This window comes from Oncorhynchus tshawytscha, linkage group LG19 (genome assembly GCF_018296145.1).
Source record: "Oncorhynchus tshawytscha isolate Ot180627B linkage group LG19, Otsh_v2.0, whole genome shotgun sequence".
Taxonomy (NCBI): Eukaryota; Metazoa; Chordata; class Actinopteri; order Salmoniformes; family Salmonidae; genus Oncorhynchus; species Oncorhynchus tshawytscha.
In genome coordinates, this window is record NC_056447.1 from 51,931,859 (window position 1) to 51,957,161 (window position 25,303).

Below are 25,303 nucleotides of genomic sequence, written 5' to 3' on the forward strand. Positions count from 1 at the left end.
CTCTATAAAAGACACCTGTCCACACACTCAATCAAACAGACTCCAACCTCTCCACAATGGCCAAGACCAGAGAGCTGTGTAAGGACATCAGGGATAAAATTGTAGAACTGCACAAGGATGGGATGCTTGGTGAGAAGGCAACAACTGTTGGCGCAATTATTAGAAAATGGAAGAAGTTCAAGATGACGATCAATCACCCTCGGTCTGGGGCCCCATGCAAGATCTCACCTTGTGGGGCATCAATGATCATGAGGAAGGTGAGGGATCAGCCCAGAACTACACGGCAGGACCTGGTCAATGACCTGAAGAGAGCTGGGACCACAGCCTCAAAGAAAACCATTAGTAACACACTACGCCGTCATGGATTAAAATCCTGCAGCACACGCAAGGTCCCCCTGCTCAAGCCAGCGCATATCCAGGCCCGTCTGAAGTTTGCCAATGACCATCTGGATGATCCAGAGGAGGAATGGGAGAAGGTCATGTGGTCTGATGAGACAAAAATTGAGTTTTTTGGTCTAAACTCCACTCGCTGTGTTTGGAGGAAGAAGAAGGATGAGTACAATCCAAGAACACCATCCCAAACGTGAAGCATGGAGGTGGAAACATCATTCTTTGGGGATGCTTTTCTGCAAAGGGGACAGGACGACTGCACCGTATTGAGAGGAGGATGGATGGGGCCATGTATCGCGAGATCTTGGCCAACAACCTCCTTCCCTCATTAAGAGCATTGAAGATGGGTCGTGGCTGGGTCTTCCAACATGACAACGACCCGAAACACACAGCCTGGCAACTAAGGAGTGGCTCCATAAGAAGCATCTCAAGGTCCTGGAGTGGCCTAGCCAGTCTCCAGACCTGAACCCAATAGAAAATCTTTGGAGGGAGCTGAAAGTCCGTATTGCCCAGCAACAGCCCCGAAACCTGAAGGATCTGGAGAAGGTCTGTATCGAGGAGTGGGCCAAAATCCCTGCTGCAGTGTGTGCAAACCTGGTCAAGAACTACAGCAAACGTATGATCTCTGTAATTGCAAACAAAGCATTCTGTACCAAATATTAAGTTCTGCTTTTCTGATGTATCAAATACTTATGTCATGCAATAAAATGCTAGTTAATTACTTAAAAATCATACAATGTGATTTTCTGGATTTTTCTTTTAGATTCCCGTCTCTCATAGTTGAAGTGTACCTATGATAAAAATTACAGACCTCTACATGCTTTCTTAGTAGGAAAACCTGCAAAATCGGCAGTGTGTCAAATACTTGATCTCCTCACTGTATATGTGTATAAAACAATTTAATTCACACACAACAAAACCAAAATAAACGTATTTAATAAAAGCATTCAAATAGAGATTCATCAACACTTATTTAAACTGCCTGAGTGGCATCAGCACACAGTTCATTAACTGCAGTGAAATCTGGGACAACAAAAAAAACAACACAGATATTTCCAAATCTGTGGAGACTGAAGGGGTCTCTATTGTTATCAATTCCAGAGAACAGGTTTGGGAACTTATGATTCCTCACTTAGTTAATGAAGTTACTTGTGAAGGGAGTTTCTGTCAGATTGCTTTGTAAATGAATAAAAGAGAACGCAGCTCTCTTCTTACAGACAGAGAGGTCCATCCCACATTTTTACACAGACTACAATGATGAGTCCTAAAACTGTCCGCTGTGCTAAAACGTATTGCTGAACGGTAGACTGTGTCCAAGGGTTTTAAAACAGGTTGTGCCGCATGCATGTAAACAATATCCACCCAAATCCAGTACAGGGAGAAGCGTTGTTTGAAAAAATATTTCTCCTATTTTCAATACGGAGGCATGATTTTATTTGATATTAAAAAAATGATCTTGGTTCTGAGTCAGATTTTTTTATATGCGTTACGAAGGACAACTTGTAATCCAGAGATCCAGGTACTTATATTGAGAAACCAGCTCAATTTGGGCTCTATTTATAGAGCAGATATACAGGTCCTCGGGGTCAACATTTCGTGACCTAGAGAACAGCATGAGCTTGGTTTTACTTGTATTTAACACAATTTTAAGATCTGTAAGTGATTTCTGAATTGAATCAAAGTCATGTTGAAGTTCACGAAGGGCCTGCTGCACTGAGGTCGAACAGGAATACAAAACTGTGTAATATGCTTAAAGATGGTCAAGACCTATTTTTAAAAATTCTCCGTTTTTTTTTTAAAGCGTGTTTTTCTACAATACAAGCGGCAACATTTGAGACGTGGTTCAGAGCCAACTCTGGGTCAGGTATAGGTGCAACATAATCAAAGTCACCAAAATAAATGCCTATTCATTGAAATGTTTTACATTCCGTATATCCCTGACACATACCGCGGGACAGTGGTCACTAATACCCAAAGCAATAAGCCACTCCCAGCATATTTCTCTTGAGAATTTTTCAATGTGATTTCATAGGGTCCTTTAAGTTTGGACGAGTGTTTTTTTTTAATCAGCTGGGTCAAATTTACATGAGTAACAAAAATAATTTAAACAGTCAGCATCCTGCAAGATTAAAATCTCCAGCGATCGACACCTCTGGGGTAGTAAAAATGGCAATTAAACCCAGTGAGTTTGTTTAGTACACACTTATTTGCGAAGGGTGGATGATGGATTCCTATAACTGTTATTTTTGAGTGTGAACCCAACTGAAGTTTTAAAGTCAACAATTCATATAGTTTAGGACTGTCGGTAGCCTTCAACAGAGACACAGAAAGACGATTATTTGTGTAAATAGCAATACCACAACCTTTGCCTTTCCTACCAGCCCTAAACACATTGTAACCATCCATAGAAACACCACAACCGTTGCCTTTCCTACCAGCCCTAAACACATTGTAACCATCCATAGAAACACCAACACCGTTACCTTTCCTACCAACCCTAAACACATTGTAACCATCCATAGAAACACCACCACCGTTACCTTTCCTACCAACCCTAAACACATTGTAACCATCCATAGAAACACCACCACCGTTGCCTTTCCTACCAGCCCTAAACACATTGGAACCATCCATAGAAACACCACCACCATTGCCTTTCCTACCAGCCCTAAACACATTGTAACCATCCATAGAAACACCAACACCGTTACCTTTCCTACCAGCCCTAAACACATTGTAACCATCCATAGAAACACCACCACCGTTACCTTTCCTACCAACCCTAAACACATTGTAACCATCCATAGAAACACCACCACCGTTGCCTTTCCTACCAGCCCTAAACACATTGTAACCATCCATAGAAACACCAGCACCGTTACCTTTCCTACCAGCCCTAAACACATTGGAACCATCCATAGAAACACCACCACCGTTGCCTTTCCTACCACCCCTAAACACATTGGAACCATCCATAGAAACACCACAACCGTTGCCTTTCCTACCACCCCTAAACACATTGGAACCATCCATAGAAACACCACCACCGTTGCCTTTCCTACCAGCCCTAAACACATTGTAACCATCCATAGAAACACCACCACCGTTGCCTTTCCTACCAACCCTAAACACATTGTAACCATCCATAGAAACACCAACACCGTTGCCTTTCCTACCAGCCCTAAACACATTGTAACCATCCATAGAAACACCACCACCGTTACCTTTCCTACCAACCCTAAACACATTGTAACCATCCATAGAAACACCAGCACCGTTGCCTTTCCTACCAGCCCTAAACACATTGTAACCATCCATAGAAACACCAGCACCGTTACCTTTCCTACCAGCCCTAAACACATTGGAACCATCCATAGAAACACCACCACCATTGCCTTTCCTACCACCCCTAAACACATTGGAACCATCCATAGAAACACCACAACCGTTGCCTTTCCTACCAGCCCTAAACACATTGTAACCATCCATAGAAACACCAACACCGTTGCCTTTCCTACCAGCCCTAAACACATTGTAACCATCCATAGAAACACCACCACCGTTACCTTTCCTACCAACCCTAAACACATTGTAACCATCCATAGAAACACCACCACCGTTGCCTTTCCTACCAGCCCTAAACACATTGTAACCATCCATAGAAACACCACCACCTTTCCTACCAGCCCTAAACACATTGGAACCATTTCCTACCAGCCCTAAACACATTGGAACCATCCATAGAAACACCACCACCGTTGCCTTTCCTACCACCCCTAAACCCCATCCATAAACACATTGGAACCATCCAAACACATAGAAACACCACACCACCACTGCCTTTCCTACCAGCCCATAAACACATTGCCTTTCCTACCATCCAAACACATTGAAACACCACCACCGTTGCCTTTCCTACCAGCCCTAAACACATTGTAACCATCCATAGAAACACCACCACCGTTGCCTTTCCTACCAGCCCTAAACACATTGGAACCATCCATAGAAACACCACCACCGTTGCCTTTCCTACCAGCCCTAAACACATTGGATCCATCCATAGCAACGTCAGAGTCCAGGGTTTTATCAGTTAACCAGGTCTCAGAAACAATAACAAATATCAGGGTCTGCCTGAGAGGCCCAGATCTTGACATGATCCATTTTAGGTAATAAACTACAAATGTTAAGATGTAGAAATGTCAAAACTTTTCTGCATTTAAAAATGACACAGATTTTCAGCACAAGTCAGATTATTTTGAGATTTTAGAACTGGAGACTCAAGGATTAGATTATACCTATTAGGAAAAGAAAACAAATGAGAAATAGCAATGACATTTCTCCGGTGAGCACCATTCGGCATGTCACCACTTTCAGATACAACATGTAGAACTCTCACAGTGACCAAAGAGGAGATGGTGAAAACTGACTGGTATTTAATGCTAATATTGTCCTCACATCAATTTAGTTGACCAAGAACGTTTCCAACGTTTGATGACAACAGCCGGGTGCCATTTTCACCCAGATGAATTCCGTCTTCCAGAAAGAAGCCAGGCCTATTCCAGAAGGAGTCCAAATTGAAGACGAAGAACATGCCCAAGTCCTTGGTCAGACGCATTAACCACTTGTGAAAAGACCAAAGATGACTAAAACATCCCACAACGACGAGGAGATGGAATTGGGACGAGACAATTTTAGGTTCTGCTCATTTCTGAGCATTCACCAAGAGCTGCAAGAAATTGTCTCTTAGCTTTACAGAGTTCACACGCATAATATCATTAGACCCAATATCCAACACAACTATTTTCGGAGCAAGAATCTGTTTCTTGATGGTGGGCATGACTTCTGATATATCCAATACCTTAGCTCCAGGAAAACAAAGGGTACGGGTACTTCGGACTTCCACCGATCTAACCATGGAGCTTTCCATAATAATGGTTGATGGGTGTTGTCCATTTCGAGCCGGAGCACTCAGTCCAACCCTAGACCCACTAGGGGCTCCTCTAACTCGCCCCCCACAAATGACAGGAATAGCAGAGCCCACCATAGACCCCGGTGAAGTAGAACCCACCTTAGACCCCGGCGATGCCATCACAAAGTTGATCGATACAGAAGGAACCTCCAACGTTCCTTAAGAAGACGGAGCTGGGACAACAGGCTCCAGAGCAGCGAAACTATTCAATGTCGTCACCCCATTCATGAATCCCGTCACCGCAGAGGGCTCAGAAGTGGAGGATGGCGCCCTTGATTTCTGCGATGAACAGCGACGTGTCTCCCTGTCAGGTCCAGGAGAGGATCATCCCGCGATTCAGCAACAAAGGTCCCGCCATCTCCATTCTCTTTCAGTGAGCGATCACTTCCGAGCAGTGGCCAGTCCACAGAAGATAACCTGCCCGAAGGCAAGACTCCCATCAGACTCCCATCAGCCCAGCGCAAAACACGGCCCTCAGAGTGGAGGAAAACGAGAAAATCACAGATCTTGGCATTCCCAGTAGCCTATGCAAATCAGCAATTTGTATGCCCAGCATAGTGACTTCTTCTCTGTAGGCAATTGTTGCACTGAAAGTCAGGGGGTTCGACTTCATCCCGGAACAGGGCAAAATCCAAAAAGTATATAAATAAAACACTGTCACAACTTTACAAAAGCAATATATCGAGGTCTTTCGTCTCTCATTCCAATGCATTTCCTTCTCCATCCACATTACTTTGTATGCATCCTCCACATGCGCAGTGTAGCTAGCTCATCGTTTACAATAGCAAAAGTGAATGGGAAAAGAAGGTTGAAGTTTCTTCCCCTGTCTGTGTTTTAATTAAAGAAAAACAAATCAGATGTCTTGCTTGAAAATCCTTTTAGCCATTTTGGCACAGTGACTCAATACCCAAATCAGATGCAACTGGTTTCAAGTGGGCCGAGAGACGTCATGTGATCTCCTACTGCTATCTAGTGGATGAATTGGGAATCATACAGAGGATGTACTTGCATCAATGGATATGTAGAAACTTCAGCTTTCTGCTCATATATACAGTATTTAATTCCTGTACAACAAAAAAATGAAGGTATGGCATGTTTCACACACCCAAATGGGAATTTGTGCGTGTTTAGATTGCCACTATTAGGTAAAAGACATGAGATCTTTTTCCCTTTTGGAACAGGATTGGTGACATTTTGTTTTTGTCTCAAACCTAGACTTTCAAATCTCTTCAGGGAGTGGGGGTATTTCAAACTTTATATTTTTGTTTTTTTTATGGTCTGCTGCATCTCAAGCTATGGAGTCACATTGTTTCTGACACCTTTATCTGAATTCTACAGTTTTTAACTTTTCAACAGAACTAAGAATGTGTTTGTCGGACAGAAATGCACTTTATGAGGGTAGTGTATGCGTCGTTTGGAGGGGTCAGAGGTTAAGTTTTGTTGCTGCGTCTTTTACGTTCGGTTTTATACACCAGCTTCAAACAGCTGAAAATACAATATTTTTGTTTATGGAAATTATATTTTCACAGTGGTTTAGATGGCAGGGTAGCCTAGTGGTTAGAGTGGAGGGTTGGCAGGTAGCCTAGTGGTTAGACTGGAGGGTTGGCAGGTAGCCTAGTGGTTAGAGTGTTGGATTAGTAACTGCAAGGTTGCAAGTTCAAACCCCCAAGCTGACAAGGTACAAATCTGTCATCCTGCCCCTGAACAGGCAGTTAACCCCCTGTTCCTAGGCCATCATTGAAAATAAGAATTTGTTCTTAACTGACTTACCTAGTAAATTAAAAAAATTCTATACACTATACTTGCTTGTTTTGTCACATAAACTGAAATTAGGCAAACTATTAGAATTTTAGCAACCAGGAAATGACGGAGTGATTTCTGCTTAATGCATCTTTAAAGTACAACATCACCACTAGAGAAAACCGTATTACATTTGATGTCCTGGCGTGCCTACGGCATAATACTACTTACTATGTGTCAAAGAAACATTGTCCGAATCAGAAATGCCTTTATTCGCCAAATACATTTGCTTGCAATGTTCCCTCAAAAAAATGTTCAGCACTGAGCAAGTTTCAGGTCTGCTGAGCGCAAACTTGAACATTGTGAAAATGATGTGCAACGTCCAGTGTGAACACTGAGGTTGTACCCCCTTTAAGTTACAGTTTTAACAGTGGCCAAGAAGGCTACCGTGGCTATTTGATCATAATGTAGGTCTACCATAGTGGCTCACCATCAATAACAATGGAGAAAATGCCTTAACATTTTAACATGGAAATAGCTGTTCTATCATTCAGCCTACAGTAGCAGCCATTTGTGTGGTGGTACAGTGGCTTTGCGAAAGTATTCACCCCCCCCCCCTTGGCATTTTCCCTATTTTGTTGCCTTACAACCTGGAATTAAAATAGATTTTTGGAGGGTTTGTATCGTTTGATTTACACAACAAGCCTACCACTTTGTAGATGCAAAATATTTTTGGAGTGAAACAAACAAGAAATAAGACAAAAAAACGGATGACTTGAGAGTGCATAATTATTCACCCCGAACCCCCCTTAACTAACTAACTAGCAAAGAATATGAACAAAATGTGCACACATGGTTACATGCAGCTTTCACTTTGATCTCAAAACAAGAGCATCTACTCTTGACCACAGCTGTAAACACAGTGCAGTTCAAAGTAAATGGCACAGATCCATATATGGCAGTGGTCTATTTGCATATAGGCCTATTCCAGCTCTGATTGGTTATGCCACACAGGCGGCTGAGTAGTGAGTGTCAATGCAACAGAATCCTACTTCGGTGTGTTCTGCCTACAACAAAATCTCTTGCATTGTCTGTTTTGTTTCGGTACAGTATGTTGCATTGAAAGTGGCTAGTTTTGGGTTAATTTGATCACAATTGTCTCAACAAAGGGAAATATTGGTAGTGGTAACAGAGAAAACTTTAGAAACAGAAACTCAGAAACCTTTTCTGAGTCAAGATCCCCTTTGAGTCAAAATACAGGCCGAGATTAACATGATTTAAAATGCGGAATCCTATGCAACATTAACGGTGCTGTAGGTTTGTGCAGTAGGCTATAGGCCCAATACATTATCACTGCATATTGGCTTTGCTTGAATTGCCCTGCCAAAGTCTTGTTGTTCGGGCCATTTATATATTTTTTTTAATTCGAAATTTAAGGTAGGCTATATGGTTATACCGGTAATAGATCCATTGTTGTATTACTTGTGAAGCACAGCTGAGTGAGCGTACATTTAAATAATTTGCTTATTATCGTTATTTTACTGGGGTGATGGTGCCTGCATCTGATGGTCAGTCTCAACAGAGGGAGAGAGCAGCAGACTGACTCCCTCTCCCTCCCTCTCCTCTCCCTCACCTCTCCCTCCCCTATCCCTCCCCACTCCCTCTCCCCCTCTCCCCTCTCCCTCCCCTCTCCTCTCCTCTCCTCTCCCTCTCTCTCCTCCCTCTCCCTCTCCTCTCCTCTCCTCTCCTCTCCTCTCCTCTCCTCTCCTCTCTCCCTCCTCTCCTCTCCTCTCCTCTCCTCTCCTCTCCCCCTCTCCTCTCCCTCACCTCCTCTCCCTCCCCTATCCCTCCCCCCCACTCCACTCCCTCTCCCTCCCCCCCTCTCCCTCCCCTCTCCCTCACCTCTCCCTCCCCTATCCCTCTCTCTCCACTCCCTCACCTCTCCCTCCCTCCCCTCCCCTCCCCTCTCCCTCCCTCCCCCCTCTCTCCCTCACCTCTCCCTCTCCTATCCCTCTCGTATACCTTCCCTCTCCTCTCCCTCTCCTCTCCTCTCCCCTCCCCCCCTCCCCTCCCTCTCCCTCCCTTCTCCCTCTCCTCTCCTCTCCCTCTCTTCTCCCTCCTCCTCTCCCTCCCCTCTCCCTCTCTTCTCCCTCTCCTCTCCCTCCCCTCTCCCTCCCCAAAAAGGGACACCATCTTCCAAATGATGGTGAAACTCCAGATACATCGCATTATTTCTGATGTTCAAATTCATGTTGAAACTACTGTGTTCAAATTCATGCTGTTACTACTGTGTTCAAAATCATGTTGTTGCTACTGTGTTCAAATTCATGTTGTTACTACTGTGTTCAAATTCATGTTGTTACTACTGTGTTGAAATTCATGTTGTTACTACTGTGTTCAAATTCATGTTGTTACTACTGTGTTCAAAATCATGTTGTTGCTACTGTGTTCAAATTCATGTTGTTACTACTGTGTTCAAATTCATGTTGTTACTACTGTGTTCAATATCATGTTGTTACTACTGTGTTCAAATTCATGTTGTTACTACTGTGTTCAAATTCATGTTGTTACTACTGTGTTCAAATTCATGTTGTTACTACTGTGTTCAAATTCATGTTGTTACTACTGTGTTCAAATTCATGTTGTTACTACTGTGTTCAATATCATGTTGTTACTACTGTGTTCAAAATCATGTTGTCACTACTGTGTTCAAATTCATGTTGTTACTACTGTGTTCAAAATCATGTTGTTGCTACTGTGTTCAAATTCATGTTGTTACTACTGTGCTCAAATTCATGTTGTTACTACTGTGTTCAATATCATGTTGTTACTACTGTGTTCAAATTCATGTTGTTACTACTGTGTTCAAAATCATGTTGTTACTACTGTGTTCAATATCATGTTGTTACTACTATGTTCAAATTCATGTTGTTACTACTGTGCTCAAATTCATGTTGTTACTACTGTGTTCAATATCATGTTGTTACTACTGTGTTCAAATTCATGTTGTTACTACTGTGTTCAAATTCATGTTGTTACTACTGTGTTCAAAATCATGTTGTTGCTACTGTGTTCAAATTCATGTTGTTACTACTGTGTTCAAATTCATGTTGTTACTACTGTGTTCAATATCATGTTGTTACTACTGTGTTCAAATTCATGTTGTTACTACTGTGTTCAAATTCATGTTGTTACTACTGTGTTCAAATTCATGTTGTTACTACTGTGTTCAAATTCATGTTGTTACTACTGTGTTCAAAATCATGTTGTTACTGCTGTGTTCAAATTCATGTTGTTACTACTATGTTCAAAATCATGTTGTTACTACTGTGTTCAAAATCATGTTGTTACTACTGTGTTCAAATTCATGCTGTTACTACTGTGTTCAAAATCATGTTGTTACTACTGTGTTCAAATTCATGTTGTTACTACTGTGTTCAATATCATGTTCTTACTACTGTGTTCAAATTCATGTTGTTACTACTGTGTTCAAAATCATGTTGTTGCTACTGTGTTCAAATTCATGTTGTTACTACTGTGTTCAATATCATGTTGTTACTACTGTGTTCAAATTCATGTTGTTACTACTGTGTTCAATATCATGTTATTACTACTGTGTTCAAATTCATGTTGTTACTACTGTGTTCAATATCATGTTGTTACTACTGTGAACAGAGAAAGTGAAATATTCCTCAAAATTAAAAAAGACCCAAACCCGAAAATAATAACAACTATGCAAGGCTAAAACACTTTCCTACTAATTCAATACTGCTGCAGTGCTTGTTGTAGCGATGAGTGGAAATAGGAAGAATGCACATTTTATGGCTTATAAAAGTGTTGAATACTACAAAGTGTTGAATACTACAAAGTGTTGACAGTGCGGAGTAAGAACTAAAACAGGAACAAGGCCGAGTTTGTACCTTCGGACACATGATATGGTTAGAAATGGCAACAGTTGCCCTTCCCGGCGCGCAGGGCAGCTGAATCGGGGGCACCTACCAACAACAGCCCAAGATGAAAAAAAAATCAAAATAGGAACACAAAGCTTTATTGTTGGGGTTTTTACCAGAAATGTTTAACGATTGACTAGGAATGCCTTGGACGTCGACCAGTCGATCATCATCGACCGGTTTGTGACAACTGCTCTTGAAAGTTGAATCAAGTTCAATCCTGTGCTTCTCTCTGTGGGCTGATATGTCTGCCTGCCAGTCCAGGGGGAGCTGCACAGTGGTCTGTGGGGCTACTGCCTGCCTGCAGCTTCCAGAGAACACTGTTGCATGTACAGGAATTTGACTCAGTGGAATAGTGCTGCGACAGCGTTAATAAAGACAGACAATAGACAAATAAATATGGACAAAATATATAGACCCAGAATTTACAGAATCCACATACAGCATGTAAACTATGAGAACTGAAGCTTAGAGAAACAATTAAGATACACATTTTAACAGGATGATGTGCACTGGGGGAAATACACTACATGACAAAAAGTATGTGGACACCTGCTCGTCTAAACATCTCATTCCAAAATCATGGACATTAATATGGAGTTGGTCCTTCCTTTGCTGCTATAACAGCCTCCACTCTTCTGGGAAGGCTTCCCACTAGATGTTGGAACTTTGCTGCTATAACAGCCTCCACTCTTCTGGGAAGGCTTCCCACTAGATGTTGGAACATTGCTGCTATAACAGCCTCCACTCTTCTGGGAAGGCTTCCCACTAGATGTTGGAACATTGCTGCTATAACAGCCTCCACTCTTCTGGGAAGGCTTCCCACTAGATGTTGGAACTTTGCTGCTATAACAGCCTCCACTCTTCTGGGAAGGCTTCCCACTAGATGTTGGAACATGCTTGGACTCTTCTGGGAAGGCTTCCCACTAGATGTTGGAACATTGCTGCTATAACAGCCTCCACTCTTCTGGGAAGGCTTCCCACTAGATGTTGGAACATTGCTGCTAAACAGCATTCCCACTAGATGTTGGAACATTGCTGCTATAACAGCCTCCACTCTTCTGGGAAGGCTTCCCACTAGATGTTGGAACATTGCTGCTATAACAGCCTCCACTCTTCTGGGAAGGCTTCCCACTAGATGTTGGAACATTGCTGCTATAACAGCCTCCACTCTTCTGGGAAGGCTTCCCACTAGATGTTGGAACATTGCTGCTATAACAGCCTCCACTCTTCTGGGAAGGCTTCCCACTAGATGTTGGAACATTGCTGCTATAACAGCCTCCACTCTTCTGGGAAGATGTTGGAACATTGCTGCTATAACAGCCTCCACTCTTCTGATGTTGGAACATTGCTGCTATAACAGCCTCCACTCTTCTGGGAAGGCTTCCCACTAGATGTTGGAACATTGCTGCTATAACAGCCTTCCACTCTTCTGGGAAGGCTTCCCAACAGCCTCCACTCTTCTGGGAAGGCTTCCCACTAGATGTTGGAACATTGCTGCTATAACAGCCTCCACTCTTCTGGGAAGGCTTCCCACTAGATGTTGGAACATTGCTGCTATAACAGCCTCCACTCTTCTGGGAAGGCTTTCCACTAGATGTTGGAACATTGCTGCTATAACAGCCTCCACTCTTCTGGGAAGGCTTTCCACTAGATGTTGGAACATTGCTGCTATAACAGCCTCCACTCTTCTGGGAAGGCTTTCCACTAGATGTTGGAACATTGCTGCTATAACAGCCTCCACTCTTCTGGGAAGGCTTCCCACTAGATGTTGGAACATTGCTGCTATAACAGCCTCCACTCTTCTGCAGAGCAAGGGGAACCACTACTTCAAGGTCTCAGAGCAAGTAACGTCACCGATTGAAACGCTATTTAGCGCACACCACCGCTGACTAGCTAGCAGTTTCACATCCGTTACATCAGCACCACCGCTAACTAGCTAGCCATTTCACATCCGTTACACGGACTTGCTTCCATTCAGCCACAAGAGCATGAGTGAGGTCGAGCACTGATGTTGAGCGATTAGGCCTGGCTCACAGTCGGTGTTTCAATTCATCCCAAAGGTGTTAGATGGGGTTGAGGTCCTGGCTCTGTGCAGGCCAGTCAAATTCTTCCACACTAATCTCGACAAACCATTTCTGGATGGACATCGCTGTAGCACAGGGGCATTGTCATGCTAAAACATGAAAGGGCCTTCCCCAAACTGTTGTCACAAAGTTGGAAGCACAGAATCGTCTAGAATGTCATTGTATGCTGTAGTGTTAAGATTTCCCTTAACTGGAACAAAGAAAACCATGAAAAACAGACCCAAACCATTAATCCTCCTCCACCAAACTTTACAGTTGGCACTATGCACATGGGCAGGTAGAGTTCTTCTGGCATCCGTCAAAGATTCGTCCCTCGGACAACCAGATGGTGAAGCATGAGTCATCACTCCAGAGAATGCGTTTCCACTACTCCAGAGTCCAATCGTGGCGAGCCTTACACCACTCCAGTCTGCGGCTGCTCGGCCATGGAAATCAATTTCATGAAGCTCCTGGCGAACAGGGAGTGTTGCAACCGAGGTCAGACGATTTATACACACTACGCGCTACAGCACTCGGCGGTCCCATTCTGTGAGCTTGTGGGACCTACCACTTCACGACTGAGCCGTTGTTGGCTCCTACAAGTTTTGAATTCACAATAACAGCACATACAGTTGATTGGGGCAGCTTTAGCTGGCAAGAAATTTGACGAAAATGTCTTGTTGGAAAGGTGTCATCCTGTGACGGTGCCACGTTGAAAGTCAGTGAGCTCTTCAGTACCAGCCATTCTACTGCCAATGTTTGTCTATGGAGATTGCATGGCTGTGTGCTTAATTGATGAATAGTGCAGGGTCTATAGTCTATTGATGAATAGTGTAGGGTCTATAGTCTATTGATGAATAGTGTAGGGTCTATAGTATATTGATGAATAGTGTAGGGTCTATAGTTTATTGATGAATAGTGTAGGGTCTATAGTCTATTGATGAATAGTGTAGGGTCTATAGTTTATTGATGAATAGTGCAGGGTCTATAGTCTATTGATGAATAGTGTAGGCTGCATAGTATATTGATGAATAGTGTAGGGTCTATAGTCTATTGATGAATAGTGTAGTCTGCATAGTTTATTGATGAATAGTGCAGGGTCTATAGTCTATTGATGAATAGTGCAGGGTCTATAGTCTATTGATGAATAGTGTAGGGTCTATAGTCTATTGATGAATAGTGTAGGGTCTATAGTATATTGATGAATAGTGTAGGGTCCATAGTTTATTGATGAATAGTGTAGTCTGCATAGTATATTGATGAATAGTGCAGGGTCTATAGTATATTGATGAATAGTGTAGGGTCTATAGTATATTGATGAATAGTGTAGGGTCTATAGTCTATTGATGAATAGTGCAGGGTCTATAGTTTATTGATGAATAGTGTAGGGTCTATAGTCTATTGATGAATAGTGCAGGGTCTATAGTATATTGATGAATAGTGTAGGGTCTATAGTCTATTGATGAATAGTGCAGGGTCTATAGTCTATTGATGAATAGTGTAGGGTCTATAGTCTATTGATGAATAGTGCAGGGTCTATAGTATATTGATGAATAGTGCAGGGTCTATAGTTTATTGATGAATAGTATATTGATGAATAGTGCAGGGTCTATAGTATATTGATGAATAGTGCAGGGTCTATAGTCTATTGATGAATAGTGTAGGGTCTATAGTATATTGATGAATAGTGTAGGGTCTATAGTCTATTGATGAATAGTGTAGGGTCTATAGTATATTGATGAATAGTGTAGGGTCTATAGTCTATTGATGAATAGTGCAGGGTCTATAGTCTATTGATGAATAGTGTAGGGTCTATAGTTTATTGATGAATAGTGCAGGGTCTATAGTATATTGATGAATAGTGTAGGGTCTATAGTCTATTGATGAATAGTGTAGGGTCTATAGTCTATTGATGAATAGTGTAGGGTCTATAGTGAATAGTGCAGGGTCTATAGTCTATTGATGAATAGTGTCTAGTCTATTGATGAATAGTGTAGGGTCTATAGTCTATTGATGAATGAATAGTGTAGGGTCTATAGTCTATTGATGAATAGTGCAGGGTCTATAGTTTATTGATGAATAGTGTAGGGTCTATAGTCTATTGATGAATAGTGTAGGGTCTATAGTATTGATGAATAGTGTAGGGTCTATAGTCTATTGATGAATAGTGTAGGGTCTATAGTTTATTGATGAATCTATAGTCTATTGATGAATATGAATAGATGAATAGGGTCTATAGTCTATAGTGATGAATAGTGCAGGGTCTATAGTCTATTGATGAATAGTGTAGGGTCTATAGTATATTGATGAATAGTGTAGGGTCTATAGTCTATTGATGAATAGTGCAGGGTCTATAGTTTATTGATGAATAGTGTAGGGTCTATAGTAGTATTGTATATTGAAATAGTGTAGGGTCTATAGTCTATTGATGAATAGTGCAGGGTCTATAGTATATTGATGAATAGTGTAGGGTCTATAGTCTATTGATGAATAGTGTAGGGTCTATAGTATATTGATGAATAGTGTAGGGTCTATAGTTTATTGATGAATAGTGTAGGGTCTATAGTATATTGATGAATAGTGCTCTATAGTCTATTGATGAATAGTGTAGGGTCTATAGTCTATTGATGAATAGTGTAGGGTCTATATTGATGAATAGTGTATTGATGAATAGTGAATAGTGTAGGGTCTAGGGAATCTATAGTTTATTGATGAATAGTGTAGGGTCTATAGTCTATTGATGAATAGTGCATGGTCTATAGTTTATTGATGAATAGTGTAGGGTCTATAGTCTATTGATGAATAGTGCATGGTCTATAGTATATTGATGAATAGTGTAGGGTCTATAGTCTATTGATGAATAGTGCAGGGTCTATAGTCTATTGATGAATAGTGTAGGGTCTATAGTTTATTGATGAATAGTGTAGGGTCTATAGTCTATTGATGAATAGTGCAGGGTCTATAGTCTATTGATGAATAGTGTAGGGTCTATAGTCTATTGATGAATAGTGTAGGGTCTATAGTCTATTGATGAATAGTGTAGGGTCTATAGTATATTGATGAATAGTGTAGGGTCTATAGTCTATTGATGAATAGTGTAGGGTCTATAGTATATTGATGAATAGTGTAGGGTCTATAGTCTATTGATGAATAGTGTAGGGTCTATAGTATATTGATGAATAGTGTAGGGTCTATAGTCTATTGATGAATAGTGTAGGGTCTATAGTATATTGATGAATAGTGTAGGGTCTATAGTTTATTGATGAATAGTGTAGGCTGCATAGTCCGTGGATGAACAGAGCAAAGTGCAAAGTCTATGAGTGGGAAGATCAACGTGGACCACCAGATGGCCAGTTTGGTGAGGGCTACGGCGCGGAGGGAAAAAGCTTGTTCAGGTGGTCGGAGGATTTGGTCGTGATTGACTCTTATAATCTTCTCCACTCCAGTGAATATTGCCATCCATTACCTTCCTTAGCTGACGGTGAGGAATCACTGAGTGGAATGGAGGAAGATGAAACCTCAAAGTTACCTGTATTATTTTGCAAAACCTTCCGCACGCGACAACTAGCACCGGAAGAGAGGACATTTTGTGAAACATTACATATTAGAAGTCTATTCATAAGATTATAATAAAGGTTCATATAAAATAACAAGTTCTAAATCATTATACAGTATGTATGTGAACGCTTGCTTTCTCTTTGACAGTTATTTAACGTTGCCGTTTTTCAGAAAACACCGGACATTAAATGACTGAATTAGTCATCCAACCTTCCTACAAGCAGATCTTAGTTTGTATATAATCCTGTCAGCGTAGGCCTACAACATAATTCAAACCCGTCTAAATCACTTTTCTGCCTCGTCGCTCATCATACAAAAACAAAACATCCCCTCGCTGGAGGAATATTCTGGAAATGTCTGGCTGTTTCCATTTTAAAAGATGAGACACACGAAAACACTCGTATTGTACCCAACCAGTCAAGCAGATCAAATGGGCACATATTTTCATAACGTAGAAAGATCATTTTAATTCACTTATCATAAGCAATAAGCACATTCTTGTAAAAGATAATGTGTTCACAATAAGGTGATAATAAGGTGATGATAATGTAATAAGCTGACAATTTTACACTAATAAGGTAATAATAAAGTAAAAATAAGGTGATGATAATGTAATAATCTGGTAATAATATGGTGATAAAAAGGTGATAATAAGGTGATAGTATGGTACTAATAAGGTGATAATATGGTGATAGTATGGTAATAATAAGGTAATAATATGGTGATAATAAGGTAATAATAAGGTAATAATAAGGTAATGGTAAGGTGATAAGTGATAATATGTCACTAATAGGGTACTAATAAGGTGATAATATGGTACTAATAAGGTGATAATATGGTGATAATAAGGTGATAATATGGTACTAATAAGGTGATAATATGGTGATAATACGGTGATAATATGGTGATAATATGGTAATAATATGTTGATAATAAGGTGATAATAATCTGATAATAAGGTGATAATACGACACTAATCGGGTACTAATAAGGTGATAATAAGGTGATAATACTGTAAGGCGATGATTAGGTAATAATAATGTCATAATATTGTAAGGTAATAATAAAGTAATAATATGGTGATAATAAGGTGATAATATGGTGATAATAAGGTGGTAATATGGTGATAATAAGGTGATAATATGGTGATAATAAGGTGATAATATGGTGATAATAAGGTGATAATAAGGTGATAATAAGGTGATAATATGGTACTAATAAGGTGATAATATGGTGATAATAAGGTGATAATACGGTGATAATATGGTGATAATAAGGTGATAATAAGGTGATAATATGGTAATAATATGTTGATAATAAGGTGATAATAATGTGATAATAAGGTGATAATACGACACTAATCGGGTACTAATAAGGTGATAATAAGGTGATAATACTGTAAGGCGATGATTAGGTAATAATAATGTCATAATATTGTAAGGTAATAATAAAGTAATAATATGGTGATAATAAGGTGATAATATGGTGATAGTATGGTAATAATAAGGTAATAATATGGTGATAATTAGGTAATAATAAGGTGATAACATGGTGATAATAAGGTGATAATAAGGCGATAATACTGTAAGGCGATGATTAGGTAATAATAATGTCATAATATTGTAATTAAAAGGTAATAATAGCTCAAATTATATCAATTATACCCTATTAGCAACACAGCTCTGCTCAGGAGAAGGAGAAAAGAAATGGGTCGACTGACTGGGACCGCAAAGCAGAACCAACAAGCAAACTCTCCATCTGTAGCCAACCAACCTGGAGAGGAGAGGTTAGCCTGTATTTCAAGTGGCTGACTGGCCATACATGGCCTATACCGCCACAGCAGCCTGACATGTCCCTAACCTTGTCCCTCTTCACTGCTCCTGACCCAGGTCACGATGACACTCTTTGATACAAAAATGAGTGCATCTGACCCTACTTCCTATAATAGTGCACTAATTTTGACAAGGGGAAACTATATAGGGAATATAGTGCCATGGGCCCTGGTAATTAGTGCACTACTATACATAGGGAATAGGGTGCCATGGGCCCTGGTAATTAGTGCACTACTATACATAGGGAATAGGGTGCCATGGGCCCTAGTAATTAGTGCACTACATAGGGAATAGGGTGCCATGGGCCCTGGTTATTAGTGCACTACATAGGGAATAGGGTGCCATGGGTCCTGGATTTAGTGCAGTACATAGGGAATAGGAAGCATTGTGCCCTGGTAATTAGTGCACTACATAGGGAATAGGGTGCCATGGGCTCTGGTAATTAGTGCACTACATAGGGAATAGGGTGCCATGGGCCTTGGTTATTAGTGCATTACATAGGGAATAGTGTGCCATGGGCCCTGGTAATTAGTGCACTACATAGGGAATAGGGTGCAATGTGTTTATCATTGAGAAGCTCCGCATGTTCATTCGGGTCCTGTAAATCCAGACCAAAGTAGAACCCCCTCTTACCCGTGTGTGTGTGTGTGCGTGCGTGCGTGCGCGTGTGTGTGTGTGCGTGCGCGTCAGAAAGGTGTTTTTCCTTAAGCCTTTGGCTAGAATTAAATGTAATGATCTATGCAGCATTGCCTACAAGGATAGGCCACTACATTCCACATTTTAATAAAACAACAGTTTTATGACAGTTTTTATAAATGTGCCCCATAAAAAGATGCAGCCGAAACGCGTTTCACACTTGTAGCTTGTTAAAAAATGTTTTCTTACACGGACTAATGATTACACCCTATATCAGCAAGATGCAGGCAAGAGTGTGCATCTACAGTGCATTCGGAAAATATTCAGACCCCTTGACTTTTTCCACATTTTGTTACATTACAGCCTTATTCTAAAATGTATTACAATGTTTGATTTTACTCATCAATCTACACACAATACCCTATAAGGACAAAATGAAAACAGGTTTTTAGAAATTTTAGCAAATTTGTAAAAAAACTAAAACAGAAATACCTTATTTACATAAGTATTCAGACCCTTTGCTATGAGACTCGAAATTGAGCTCAGGTGCATCCTGTTTCCATTTATCATCCTTGAGATGTGTCTACAACTTGATTGGAAGGTCCCACAGCATGTCAGAGCAATAACCAAGCCATGAGGTCGAAGGAATTGTTCGTAGAGCTCAGAGACAGGATTGTGTCGTGGCACAGATCTGCAGCATTGAAGGTCCCCAAGAGCACAGTGGCCTCCTTCATTCTTAACTGGAAGAAGTTTAGAACCATCAACACTCTTCCTAGAGCTGGCCCGGGGGAGAAGGGCCTTGGTCAGGGAGATGACCAAGAACCTGATGGTCACTCTGACAGAGCTCCAGAGTTCCTCTGTGGAGATGGGAGAACCTTCCAGAAGGACAAACTTCTCTGCAGCACTCCACCAATCAGAGCTTTATGGTAGTGGCCAGCTGGAAGCCACTCCTCAGTAAAAGGCCCATGACAGCCCACTTGGAGTTTGCCAAAAGGCACCTAAAGGACTCTCAGACCATGAGAAACAAGATTCTCTAGTCTGATGAAACCAAGATCGAATTCTTTGGCCTGAATGTCAAGCGTCACTTCTGGAGGAAACCTGGCACCATCCCTACGGTGAAGCATGGTGGTGGCAGCATCATGCTGTGGGGATGTTTTCAGTGGCAGGGACTGGGAGGCTAGTCCGGATTGAGGGAAAGATGAACGGAGAACAGTACAGAGATATCCTTGATGAAAACCTGCTCCAGAGTGCTCAGGACCTCAGACTGGGGCGAAGGTCCAACAGGACAACAACCATAAGCCCACAGCCAAGTCAACGCAGGAGTGGCTTAGGGACAGGTCTCTGAATGTCCTTGATTGGCTCAGCCAGAGCCCGGACTTGAACAGTATCTAACATCTCTGGAGAGATCTGAAAATAGCTGTGCAGCAATGCTCCCCATCCAACCTGACAGAGCTTGAGAGGATCTGCTGATAATATTGGGAGAAACTCCCCAAATACAGATGTGCCAAGCTTGTAGCGCCATACCCAAGAAGACTTGAGGCTGTAATCGCTGGCAAAAGTGCTTCAACAAAGTACTGAGTAAAGGGTCTTAATACTTACAGAAAATTGATATTTCATTATATTTTTATAAATTAGCAAAAATGTCTAAAAAAACGTTTTTTGTTTTGTCATTATGGGGTATTGTGTGTCGATTGATGAGGGGAAAATACAACTTCATCCATTTTAGAATAAGGCTGTAATGTAAAAACAAAAGGTTGAAAAAGTCTAAATGTCTGAATACTTTCTGAATGCACTGTACATTGTAAACTTTCATTCATAGGCTATAGGTTGTACTGTAGCAACTTCATGACGGGTTTAGGGAAAATTTGAGAATCATTCATGTAATGTAATAGGCTAAACCTATCGATGATACAATGAACTGTGTGATTGGAATATGAATGACAGTCACCCGATATGCGCTAATAGAAATAAGGCCATGCTTCTGAAAAAATGTAATTGTCCTTAAACCGCACTGACCGCCACTGATTTTTAACCAATGCAAAATGGAGTTGAAATTGCGGAATTAAATTGGCTAAATGAGCAGGAGTAGGCTACAAGGATCAACCAACAGGTAGGCAGTTGTTTCGTATGAATGAAGTTGTTGTAGACATTGGACGGGGAGCGCAGCAAAACAGCCTCAATTAGCCTTGCTACTGTAGCACGCTAGCTTCTTTACAACGAGTTGATGCAAAGGGGTCGCTGTGATTCATCCAGGTGGATGCTACACATTGGTGGTGAATGAGGTCAGTTTCCACCTACTATGTAAAACTTTCAGTACGTCAGTTGGTAGAAAAGCGCTATTTAAATCCAATCAATTATTATTATTAAGTCAGGCACTACCAGATGGTATGATAGATAACCTATGGCAACAACAAGTTTGTCTAATTAGCGGGAGACGGTTTGGCACATAGACCGTAACAGACATCGGCCTCTGCTCTCTTACCCCCCTCCACCACCCTTCTGATGAAACCAGCAGAGCGCAGTGCACCGGCTCTCTCTGGAGTCGCAAGAGCAAGTCTCCATTGAAGTTAAATTTCGACAACAACAACAACAACATTATTTTAATAATACAACACATGTACTTCGACTATCCCGAAATCCGAAAAAGTACACTGATATTATATTCCAATACTGATAGAATTTCAAATGCCCATCCTCTAAGAATACACGAAACACCTCAATTCTGACATTAAGTCGAAGTGGATGATAGTGGTTTCATTAACAATACCATACGTCTGTAAATGATTTATGGTTTTGTCTTAAATGAATTATAAGGTGCCATCAGGACATATTTGGTGATGAGATTAACCAATAACATCCACATCTTACCTATAGCTACTTCCATTAAAACTAAAATAGAATTGTACATTTGATAGAATACTCAGAGCTAGAGAGAAAGAGAGAGAAAGAGAGAGAGAGAGAACTCCAAGTTAATCATGATATATTCTATTGTACTTGTAGCTTCATGTCACCGAAACAAATATCGGAGGAAAAATCACACTGGAAAATAAAAACTGAGGAAATTACATAGAAATGTACCAATTTATGAGTGAAAATAAATTTTCAAAAACTTCGATTTCAAATTCAGACCATTATTGGAGTATAATCTTTTATGAAGCACTCTGTAGGACATCAATCAAAATGTTCAAAATATACAGTACTACGGGGATATGGCAAAGTTAAATGACACAACAGCAAACACTTGAGAGATCCAAGAGAAGATTGTATCCACTGTTAGTTAAGAGTTCTGTTATTATTGAATGTTATGATGGAGGAATATGACTAGCAAGCTCTCTTCAGAATAATAGCAGTCCAGATATCTATCTCAAAGCAAACATAATCAAAACGCACCGGGGGGAAAAAATACAAAAATAAACCATAAAATGTATCATCAAAGTGACTAATAACAAGCAAAGAAGAAGCACTGATCTTTTCAAAGTATAATTTCAATAGAAAAATTACAAAATGATAATAACAGTATGATGTATTATTTTATATGAATCATAATAGTATTACTATTATTATCACTATATTCCTTACGATTACGCTCCTCGTTGCTGATAACGTCAATAGTAGGCCTGTCATACAGGCATAAATATAATACAGCGATAATTAATGATAGACTCAGCAACACTTTGCAATAAACTAATGCTATTCAACAATAATAATAATAATAATAATAGGCTACATCATATTGTTTCTATTATAATGTTTTTGTTGTTGTTATTATTATTCCATTATCTTGAATACACGTTTGGAGACAACCCTAATCGAACCAACGCCTGAAGAAGAGCCCAAAATGAGCCACAGACAAACCAGCCATACAGTCCGCGAAGTCCAACGGGACTCCCGTACAGTATATTAAGACAGACAGAAGAAGAAAAGAGCTCCTTACCTGGTCCCTCTGAATGCATGGCAGCGAGGTCCTCCTGTGTGACTTGCTGTTGGACTGACTGTGTGCCATGTCTGTGGAGATCACAGAACTGGACCTCCTTCGCCTTTTAAACACAGGGGTCTCGTCCCCTTCCCTCGCCCCAGTCACAGAGGGGGTACAGCCCTCCCTGGGTATCCCTTGGTTCGGAAGTAGACTATCAGCATACCTCGCCAGTAGGATGCCCAACACTCCCACCAGGTACGCCACGTAAGGTCTCCAAGTGGCCCGGACTTTGTGCAGCGAGATGAGCGAGATAGTCCGAACGACGCTTACGAACACTATGACCGAGATGCCGTGCTTGAGCCGCGCTACCATGAGTGTGCCGGTTGCCAGGCAGGCGAGCACGACCGCGGCCGCTGACGTGCTGAAGGAAAACGGCTGTTGTTCATCCGTCCAAGTCCCGCCGTGCACGAGAGCCCACGCCGCTGTCTCTCCCAGGTGGCAAAGAGTGAGGAGGAAAAGGGCGGTTTGGATAAGCACTCCGCAGCGGATCAAATATAAACCCACCCAAAAGAAGGCACATACGAGGGTAAATACAGGCGAGATCAGATGCCAGAGAGTTAGCAACAACTCCCCTGCGTAGCCTGACACGAAATGAACAGGAGAGCTGGAGTGCAGCCTGCTGTTACTGTTACCACTGCTACTGAGCTCAGTCCTCCAGTCGGCTAATTTAACCACCAGAGCGAGAAAAACAGACAGTGAGCCCACACATACTACACGCCGGAGTCTTTGGGAACTCCATATCTTGAATACGAGCCTCACCATGCACGACCCATATGAGCAATCACCATCTCGATCTCGACTGTCGGGCAGTGGCTGGATGAAACTTGTTTTCACATAACCATTGCGCTCCGGTGCCCTGGAGGTTTTGTCGCGAACGCTGGTGCTGTTACTGCTACTGTTCCGTAGATGTGCTACACCACTGCTACTGTCAGATTCTACTACTGGCATTGCCATCACTCATATAGCAGTATTAAGGAAGTATGCCTATGAAGCAGTATAAAAGCTACCTCTAGACCAGAGGGGCTATCGGGTAATGGGACATGGCATGAGTTATTACCGATATGCGTTATTGACAGAACGAACTAAGAACCCTGACACAATCATTCGTTTAAAAAAGAATAGATCGCCAATAGAATGAACCGCTACATAGGTCGGCTATTATTTCACCACACGGACATAAAAAAACGAGTCTCCATTATACGCACGGTGACAGGGCGACACTGTCCGGATTGGCTTTTCCTCTATCTGTGTTTCTTAATCAGGTACACTAATGCAAATAATGAAATACATCCCAAAATAGACGCAATGTACTGAGGCAGGAGGCTTCAGTCACAGACCAACTTAGGACATATTGCAGGGAGAGCAGATCTAGGACATGTCTTTCATTCTTCGCATCACATCATCATCATCAACACAGACGTCCCGCGCTGCGCGCTACTGCCCTCCTTTTGTGATGAAAATGTCTTGTTGGATGTGATGCTCTGTCTCTCACGCAGTCACACTTATTTGATGTTTAAAAAAAAATCTTCTCTCGACTTTCCTTATTAATATTTCCAGGAGTTGTCTTTTCAAAACACAAATATATTTCGAGGTGTAGCTTTTAACGACGCCACACGAGCTCTGGTTATAAATTGAAAACTTATCCGTTCATTTTTTAGAGAAACGGAATTATTCCACACGCACTAGCACCCGCTGCCTCCGAGAATTCCAGTGTTAATTGCGGTGGTAATGTGCATCGGTCTTTTAGGTCGTTGTAAATGTCAGTCATCAACTCTGAAAATGTCCGTGCGTGAGAGGGTGTGAGTGTTCTCGTGCCTCAAGCTCTTTCACCCGAGTAGAGTAGAGGGGTAGCTAGGGAGGATGAGGAGTAAGGGACGCAAGCGAAGTGCAACCCCCAAAATCATTCACTACCAAACCTTCACGGTATAGGATTAGGCGCTGTCCCCGCTAGAAAAGCAGGAAAATTAATGCATCAACATTCGCATCACCCCAGCAGTTTTTTCCCCCTCTCATATCTTCTCAGTGCATGAATTAATAATGTGTTTGCATTTGCGAAGTGTTTAGTAACATTTTGATGAAGGCCATGCATACATTTGGTTGAAACATCAATTAAATTATATGAATGGTTAATTATTCAATTACCAACCTTTAAAGTGTTACTAACAATGGGTGGTGTGTGTGGGTGT

The 25,303-nt window shown here is 41.3% G+C and overlaps 2 protein-coding genes across 2 annotated transcripts in view; both read right to left on the bottom strand.

Annotated features, from left to right (window-relative positions):
* Window positions 1–25,034, bottom strand: part of LOC112219050 (cGMP-inhibited 3',5'-cyclic phosphodiesterase A-like) — a 221,420-nt gene extending 196,386 nt beyond the window's left edge. Inside the window, exon 1 of the mRNA XM_042301860.1 lies at window positions 23,076–25,034. Coding sequence (XP_042157794.1) covers window positions 23,076–24,071 — 996 coding nt within the window. The 5' untranslated portion in view covers window positions 24,072–25,034. The remainder of the gene's footprint in view (window positions 1–23,075) is intronic.
* On the bottom strand, window positions 1,266–5,093 carry LOC121840097 (glycine-rich cell wall structural protein 1-like). Its single transcript, XM_042301863.1, has 2 exons — window positions 4,295–5,093; window positions 1,266–4,064 (listed from the first exon to the last, which is right to left on the bottom strand). The coding sequence occupies exons 1-2, from the start codon at window positions 4,542–4,544 to the stop codon at window positions 2,518–2,520; spliced, it is 1,797 nt and encodes a 598-aa protein (XP_042157797.1). The 5' UTR covers window positions 4,545–5,093; the 3' UTR covers window positions 1,266–2,517.
* Window positions 25,035–25,303: the final 269 nt, after the last annotated feature.

Coding starts and splice junctions, on each gene's coding strand:
- LOC121840097 (XM_042301863.1), bottom strand. CDS start 4,544: ATGTCAAGATCTGGGCCTCTCAGGCAGACCCTGATATTTGTTATTGTT. Junction 4,065..4,294: donor GGCTGGTAGGAAAGGCAACG/GTGGTGGTGTTT, acceptor CTGGTAGGAAAG/GTGGTGGTGTTTCTATGGAT.